General features: G+C 64.1%; 1 protein-coding gene across 2 annotated transcripts; it reads left to right on the forward strand.

The window, feature by feature from the left end:
• The first annotated feature begins 1,535 nt into the window (after window positions 1-1,535).
• HCK (HCK proto-oncogene, Src family tyrosine kinase) lies at window positions 1,536-7,727 on the forward strand. 2 transcript variants are annotated; one of them, XM_057432256.1, is made up of 12 exons: window positions 1,536-1,774; window positions 2,156-2,198; window positions 2,413-2,542; window positions 2,724-2,822; window positions 2,944-3,047; window positions 3,143-3,280; window positions 3,719-3,871; window positions 4,118-4,300; window positions 4,649-4,725; window positions 6,288-6,441; window positions 6,693-6,824; window positions 7,240-7,727. In XM_057432256.1, exons 1-12 carry the CDS (start codon window positions 1,577-1,579, stop codon window positions 7,440-7,442), a joined length of 1,614 nt encoding a protein of 537 aa, XP_057288239.1. In that variant the 5' UTR covers window positions 1,536-1,576; the 3' UTR covers window positions 7,443-7,727. The 2 variants fall into 2 exon arrangements, with proteins under 2 accessions (XP_057288239.1, XP_057288238.1); XM_057432255.1 differs by lacking the exon at window positions 2,156-2,198 and having other exon boundaries at window positions 1,540-1,774; window positions 2,443-2,542; window positions 7,240-7,724.
• Window positions 7,728-8,045: the final 318 nt, after the last annotated feature.

The following is an 8,045-nucleotide window of genomic DNA, read 5'->3' on the forward strand; positions in this document are numbered from 1 at the left end:
TGTCCCGGCCCCAAATTCAGGGCTGCTCTGGCTGAACCGGAGCAAAGGCTGGAGAGGGGACCTGGGATGATTTTGGCATGGGAACATGAGGGTCAGGAGAGCAGGAGCCCCATGCCCTGCACTGCACTGTGCCCTGCACCCCATCACGGGACAGCGCTTGGGGGTCTCCTCTTTCCCCTCTGCAGGGGTGGAGAACCAGGCTCACCCCACACCAGCCTGGGCTCACCCCACGATCCCTGCTGCCAGCCAGGAACCACTCTGGGGTGTCGGACCCCAAATCCTCCTGAACCCTCCAGGGCAGCAGGGCTGGGGGGGGCGAGCAGGGCTCTGGCACCCATCACAGGGCCGGGATGGGATGGGAAGTCCCTGCAGGCATTACGGGTGCCCTCGAAAGCCTTCAGTAGATGGGTGCCCCGCTTGGAGCGGGAGGTCCTGTTCTGCGTGCAACGGGATCCCCGCTCCAGTCCCGGTTTGGGACCCCGGCGCTGGGACACGCGGTATCAGCCGCGCCCTCCCCGTCGGGCAGCACCGGGGGACAGGGGCGGGGCCTTACCGGGAGAGGCGTGGTTTCACCGGGCGGGGGCGGATTTACCGGGGAGGGGCGGCGGGGGCGCAGCCGGGCAGAGCGGAGCGGAGCGGCGGCAGCAGCAGCCGGGACAGGGAGCGGGGACCGGGACGGCAGCGCAGGTGAGAGCGGAGCCGAAAGCGGGACCCCGGGAGCGGCGGGGGGAGCCCCGGTGCCGGGCAGCCCGGTGGGTCCGTCCCTGCCCCAGTCCAGCCGCTGCTGCCCCGGTCCTGCTCCGTGCCGGCCCCGCTCGGTGCGGCGGTGCCCGAGGGGAGGCGGCGGCAGCGGTCCGGGGTGTCCCGGTGCAGTCCCGTGCTGTGGGCCCCGCTGGTGTCCCTGCAGGGGCCGCCGGGGACCCTCAGAGCTGTTTGTGCTTTGCAGGGCTGAATGCGGCCCTGCCACGGGCAGCGGGGCTGAGCCAGGCTTTGGCACACTGGGAAGGACAAGGAGCAGTGGTTGGGAGGCGACAGCGATGTCCCTCGAGAGCCATGCAGCAAGGCCAGCGGTGCTGGGCGCACCGCAGGGTCCTGCTCAGCCCCGAGCTTCCTCCTTCACTGTCACCCTGGGCACCTTCTCCTTTCCCCGTACCGAGGTCTTCCCCGAGCAAGGGAAGAGCCTTTGTGGGGTTTCCCCCTGCTCTTTGCAGCCGTTTCCCCACGGGTTCTCCTTGGGGAGCTGCAGGACGCTGAGCGCTTGCGCTTGCCCTGGGCTGGTGCTGGGTGCGGAGCCCTGGGCTGTGGGGGAGCCCCACTGTGATGGGGGTCCCGCTCTGCAGAACAAACCAAGCGGCTCTCGGCCCCCGTGGTGCTCAGTGCCTGCATCCCTGGCTGGGGAAGGGCTGTGAAGCTGCCCCATGGCAGCCGCTGTCACCTGCCCAAACCTTGCCTCCTGTGGCTTCTCCTTTCTCTGCACAGGGAGGTTCCTTTTCCCCTCCACATGCTGCCCCCCCGGCTCCCTGGTGGGAGCAGAGCCCTCCCTGCCCGTGGCAATGCGGCACCACAGCCCCATGCCATGCGCCCCATAGCTGGGGGTGGAGTGGGGCTTTCACCTCTGTCGCAACGGCCTCACTTCCCCTCCCCAGGCTCCAGGATGGGTTGCCTGAAGTCAAAGGAAGCTGGTGTCCAAGAGAAGATGAAAACCGACCCTGAACCCAGCCCCAGCCTCCAGCAGGGCCACTACGTGAGGGACCCCACGGCCACCAACAGGAGGGTGAGTGGGAGCCACTGGGTGAGCTGGGGGCACAGGGCTGAGCCGTTGTGGGGCTCAGCCCCACTTCCCACCAGAGCTCCCAGCACCAAGAGAGGGGCTGGATGCGGGTGCCAGCAGGGGCTTGGCCGTGGGATGGGAGCCTCGTCCATGCTGGAGCAAAGCACAGAGTGATCCTGGTGGGAATTAAGGAATCATGGAGAAAGGGAGAGGAAAAAGAAGGTGCTGGGAGGTGGGACAGAGGTGCTGGCGCATTGGTGCGCTGGTGGTGCTGGTGCTGCCCCTCGGGTGCCCCCTTCAGCCTGCTTCTAGGGACTGAGACCCCCCTGGGGTACGAATCTCTGCCCCTACAATGTCACTCTCTGCTTTATTCCCACTTTCCAGAGCAATCACGTCCCCAGCGCGGCCGTGCCCCCTCCCGAGGATGGTAGGTCTGGGGTGGGGGTGAAGGTGGGTGCGTGTCAGGTCCTCTCCAACCTGGGTCCAGCGCTGCCGGTCCAGGCAGGATGGGAGCTCTGGGCTTCCTTAAGGGCCAGACGTGACCGTGGCACGGTGAAGCCGGAGGCGCTGGGTGCTGCGGGGGTCCTGCCCGGTGTCCTGGGTGTCCATGGCAGGGATGGGTCCCCCCCGTCCCACCCCAGCAAGGTGCCCAGGGAGCTCCCTCGCTGCAGGCTCGGGGGACGCTGTGGTGCTGGCGCTCTATGACTACGAGGCGATGCATGCCGGGGACCTGAGCTTCCAGAAAGGGGAGCGGCTGAAGGTGCTGGAGCAGTAAGTGCTGCCAGGGCTCCCGAGGGGCTCGCGGCCCTGCTGGGGTGGGGTCTCCTTACGGAATTTGCCCTGGAGCTGCCAGCAGTGCCCAGTGCCATGGGGTCACCCAGTGCCATGGGGTCACCCAGTGCCATGGGGTCACCCAGTGCCATGGGATCACCCAGTGCTGTGCCTGCCGCAGGTCAGGGGAGTGGTGGCGAGCGCGGTCGCTGGTGACGGGGCACGAAGGCTTCATCCCCAGCAACTACGTTGCCCGAGCTGACTCGCTGGAGACAGAGGAGTGAGTCCGGCCCTCGGTGGCACATCCCGGTGCCACGGTCCCCCGCTGTGGCTGCTCCCAGCCCTGCCCCACGCCAGCCTCAGCTCCCCAGCCTCATTCCCTGGTTCGTTCCTTTCTGCAGGTGGTTTTTCAAGGGCATCAGCCGGAAGGATGCGGAGCGGCAGCTCCTTGGTCCCGGGAACGTGATCGGATCCTTCATGATACGGGACAGCGAGACAAGCAAAGGTCTGGAGGGTGCCCACGGCGCTGGCTCCGCTGGGTGATGGCATCGCGCGGGATGGGTGGCACAGGGATGCGATGCCCTCACCCTCCCCGGACAGGCTGCTACTCGCTGTCAGTGCGGGACGGGGACGACGCGGTGAAGCATTACAAGATCCGGACACTGGACACTGGCGGCTTCTACGTCTCCGCACGCAGCAGCTTTGACACCCTGCAGGAGCTGGTCCAGTACTACAGAGGTGAGCCCTGGGGTGCCTGGATCCTGCATCCCAGATGGGGCTGTGCCCCTGGGCGGCTGTGGGGCAGCCAGGGGCACTCAGAGACCATGGGGCTCCTGCCCATCACCGCTGGGCTCCTGCTGTGGTTCCATCCAGGATGTGCAGTGGGCACTGGACCAGGGGGCTGGCTTTTGCTGGCTGTCACATCTGGGGGTGTTGTGTCCCCGAATGCCCAGTGCCCAGGACGCCCCAGCCTGGGCTCTGACCACCAGCACAGGGCAGGGCAGAGCGGTGCTGTCGGGGCCAGGCTGCAGTGGCTGGTGTCCAATGTGTCCTCAGGACTTGCAGCGTGGTGCATGGTGCCAGGACGTGCCCTGTGGCCAGGGAGGCTGCAGTGGGCTCCAAGTATGAAGCACCCTGTGAGAGGCACCAGCTGATGGCTGTGGCTGCTCCCCACAGGGCAGAGCGATGGGCTGTGCCAGAAGCTCACCTACCCCTGCTGCGTGCCCAGACCCCAGAAACCCTGGGAGAAAGATGCCTGGGAGATCCCTCGGGAGTCGCTGAGGCTGGAGAGGAAGCTGGGAGCCGGGCAGTTCGGAGAAGTGTGGATGGGTGAGAGTCGGGGGGGCAGCCGGGAGGAAGGTGAGGGTGGTGGGGAGGGATAAAGGGTGAGGGATGGGAGAGGAGGTGGTGGGGTGGAGGAGGCAGGGAGGGGAGGACTTGCAGGAGGAGCACAGGGAAGAGGAGGTGGCCCTGGCCTTAATACAGGGACTACTTGAGGCTGGGGCCATGGGGACAGCTCTGGGCTCCAGAATCCAGCGCCTGGGCACTGGGAATGGTCTGTTGTGCGTCTCCCAGCTACCTACAACAAGCACACCAAGGTGGCGGTGAAGACGATGAAGCCGGGCAGCATGTCTGCGGATGCCTTCCTGGAGGAGGCCAGCCTGATGAAGACACTGCAGCACGACAAGCTGGTGAGGCTGCACGCGGTGGTCACCAGGGAGGAGCCCATCTACATCATCACCGAGTTCATGGAGAAAGGTGATGCCCGCGTCCCTGCGCGGTCACTGGTGGTACCCAGGGATGGCGCAGCAGTAACCGGCCCCTCCTGTACCCCTGGGGTCAGCCACGGGCTCTGTGCTGGCTCCTGGGACACTGGGAGTGGGTCCAGCTCCTGCCACGGCACATCTGAGGGTGCTGGATGGGGGGATGCAGGGACAGCCCTGTGCGATGGAGGGATGGGGATGGGACAGACACGGAGGGCACCTGCAGCGGTGCTGCCGCTCTTCCCAGCCCAGGGCACGGGGATGGGGGCTCAGGTGTGCATCCCGAGTGCCCGCGTCGTGCTCGGCTCCCGGGGCCCTGAGCCGCTCTCTGCCGCCTCCACAGGGAGCCTCCTGGATTTCCTGAAGAGCAGCGAGGGGCACAGGCAGCCGCTCCCGAAGCTCATCGACTTCTCCGCCCAGGTGAGGAGGGCGCAGACCTGCCCCTGGGAACGGCGAGAGAGGAGCCCAAGGTCTCCGCTGGGGTTGGGCAGAGCCTGCTTGGACCAGGCAACACCGGGGCGGGGAGGACCCGGCTGCCGGCTCAGCATCCCCTGCTGCTCTGATGGTTACCTGCGACCTGCCCCCTGCGGGCAGCAGAGCCACCCAGGGCCACCCTCACCGTGCCCCGGGCAGGGCTCAGCTGCGCCTGCAGCTCTGTGGTTTAGCAGCAGAACTGCAGCGCGGTGCTGCTGTGTTCACGGTGCCTGGGCATGGTTTCCAGAAGGAACGTGTTGTGTGATCCCACAGGAATGCCTCCGGGACGGCTGTGGGTGCTCACAATCAGCACCCTGCCGAAGGGCTGTCAGGGGCTGCGGGAGGCAGGAGGACCCCAGGGAACTCCAGAGCAGGGATGTTTTCAGGAGCTGGTTTCAGGGCTGCCCATCCAGCTCCATGTGCACAACCCCTGTCCTGGCCCTGCTGCTTCTGCAGCGTCCCCAGGCGCCAGCCAAACCCAGGGACCCTTTGAGCTAAGCTCGGTGCTGCTGTGAGAGAGCTCATGGAGGGTCCTGAGCACAATAGGGAAGCAGGGCCAGGAGCTCAGGCCCTGGGGGCTTAGCCCAGGTCCCTGCCTGTGGGGTGGCTGTGCCAGGGCTGCACTGAGCCCTGCACTCTTGCACCATCTGCTCCCAGGAAGCTGGCTCCTGCAGACAGCCCATCCCTGCCCCGAGAGCACAGGCTGAAGAGCTGCCATGTGCAGGCAGCAGGGCTGGCACCCAGGCTTGTGCTGGGGCTGAGTCACTGCGAGCGCAGCAGTGTCTGTGCTCATGGAAACAATCCTGCTCCTGCAGCGCCTGCTTCTGCTGTGCTTTGGGGGGGGGGGCTCGGAGCTGCTGCACCTTACCCTGGGCAGGCGGGATGGGGATGGGGAGGGGTTCCCCCTGTCTGCTCCAGCCCCTTCCGCTCACGGATGCTGGTAGCATCCAGGTATGGGATTATTTGGCACAAACAGGGTCATCTCTGCATGGATCAGGGCTCCCCACCCTCCTTGAGAGACCCAGCACCGTGCTCTCCTGCCCTCACCCTGGAGGCTCTGCAGTGCTGCTGATTCAGGTCCATTTGCTGTTCCCTTGGTGTAGGGAGGGAATCACTCCCTGCTCCCCTCAAGTTTTTGTGTTTAGAGGCTGGTCTCGCGTTGTCTCTGAGCAGAGGCTGACTGACCCCTCATCTGCATAGCCAGGGATGAAGCAGTTGCACCTTGTCCTGCAGCATCCACAGACGTGCTCATGAGCGCGGGTGCCCCTTCTTGCTGCTTTTCTGCTGCAGGGTGGTGCTGGGCCGGTCACCCGGAGCCTGACCCCTTCCCTGAACAGAGAACAAGTCCCACGCAGCAGGGTCAGCCCCTGCTGCCACTCGGTTCCTTTCACCCCTCCACCAGCACTGCCCACAGGCAGCCAAACTCCTTCCCTTCCCGGTAACCCCCGGGCGGAGGGGGCTGTGTCAGTTCAAGGCCCCTTTGCATGTTGTGTTCCCCCTTTGTGCAGATTGCAGAAGGGATGGCTTACATCGAGAAGAGGAACTACATCCACCGCGACCTGCGAGCTGCCAACGTGCTGGTGTCAGCGGCGCTGCTCTGCAAGATCGCGGACTTCGGGCTGGCGCGGGTCATCGAGGACGATGAGTACACAGCACGGGAAGGTGCGGGGGGGCCTGGCCGCCCTCTGGGTGCTGAGGGGTTGTGGGATCCCCTTGAAGTCACTCCCCAAGGTGTCACCTCGGTGCAAGGCCCCTTGGGGACGCGCTGTGTAACCGGGCCGAAGAGGGAAGCTCCTCATTTGCATCACTCCACATCTTCCTCTTGTTTGTTTGGTTCTTGTTCCCCATATTTCCCCACCAGTTCCTCAGCAGTTGGGTTACAGCTCATGTTTCCCATGGGATCTCTTTGTCAGGTGCCAAGTTTCCCATCAAATGGACTGCGCCAGAAGCCATCAACTACGGCTCTTTCACTATAAAGTCAGATGTTTGGTCCTTCGGGATCCTCCTGACCGAGATCATCACCTACGGGCGCGTGCCCTACCCAGGTACCTTCCTTCGGGGGAAATGGTTCTGTACAAGACAAGTAAATGCTGCCACAAACAGACTGCTGGCTCTGGGGTGGCAGGAAGGGCTGTTTGGGACATTAGTGGAAGGAATGGCTCATTTAAGGCTCAGCAGATGGAGAAGCATAGCCTTTATTTGTTAAATTTATATATAACTCTTAGAATTCCCACCTGATTCGCTCAAGTGGGTACAAACCTGCGTGCCACAGCGCACTCGGCACCACGGTTATCTGCATAGTTCCCTGACCAGGAGCTGCAGATCCCCCTTCCCTACCCCCTAACCTGTCCTTTTTCTTCCTAGTGCCACTACCCAAAGGGTGGTTTGGGGGTTTTATTGCCTTTTAAAGCAAGCAGTGCTAAATCATGCCCCATTCACCAACCGGTCCCGTTCCTTCAGGGATGACGAGCGTGGAGGTGATCAGGGCGCTGGAGCACGGGTACCGGATGCCCCGCACCGAGAACTGCCCCGAGGAGCTCTATGATGTTATGATGAGGTGCTGGAGAGCCAAACCTGAGGACCGGCCCACCTTCGAGTACGTGCAGAGCATTCTGGAGGATTTCTTCACTGCCACAGAGAGCCAGTATCAGCAGCAGCTGTAATGCAGGGAGCCTGGGGAAGGCAGGGGATACCTGGCACTATGCACGCTGTACTGGTGGCAGTGAACACAGGCTCCCTGCTCTTCCCATCCCACTTGTGATCTGCCTGCTCCCACCTTCCCCTGCCCGCCCGGCCCAGGAGCTGGAGCCTTCCTGCTGAGGCTGGGCTGGAAGCGGGGCAGGAGGAAGCTGGATGAAGGGAGATGTGACCCAGGCATGCACCTTGTGCCTTTCACACGTGCCTGAGTGGCCTCAGTGCCGCTGCTCCGGGAAGCACGGGCTGGACAGTGGGTGCCTGCACCAGTGGCATCACCCGAGGAGGGCCAAGACTGGGCCTGTTCCAGCTGCAAAGAGACAAACACAGATTGTTATTATTAGCAGTAGGTACTTCAGCTGCACTGGCCCTGTGCATTGCTGCTACGCTCCGGGTGTGCAGTTCAGCACCCATAGCCCCTGGTCCCTGTGCGCCAGGGGCATCCCACTGGGTTCCCATGGGATGTGTTGCCCCAGCTCGCTCCTGGGGGGCTGCTCATGGTGCCCGCTCTGCACAGGGCAGCAGGAGGGAGGCAGCGATGGTGCAGATGAACCCAGATGGAGCTTTGCTCC

This window comes from Pezoporus wallicus, unplaced genomic scaffold (assembly GCF_028554395.1).
Source record: "Pezoporus wallicus isolate ANWC-B61680 ecotype Strahan unplaced genomic scaffold, APGP_CSIRO_Pwel_v1 contig_12500, whole genome shotgun sequence".
Taxonomy (NCBI): Eukaryota; Metazoa; Chordata; class Aves; order Psittaciformes; family Psittacidae; genus Pezoporus; species Pezoporus wallicus.

Coding starts and splice junctions, on each gene's coding strand:
- HCK (XM_057432256.1), top strand. CDS start 1,577: ATGCGCCCCATAGCTGGGGGTGGAGTGGGGCTTTCACCTCTGTCGCAA. Junction 2,543..2,723: donor CGGCTGAAGGTGCTGGAGCA/GTAAGTGCTGCC, acceptor TGCCTGCCGCAG/GTCAGGGGAGTGGTGGCGAG. Junction 6,825..7,239: donor CGGGCGCGTGCCCTACCCAG/GTACCTTCCTTC, acceptor CCGTTCCTTCAG/GGATGACGAGCGTGGAGGTG.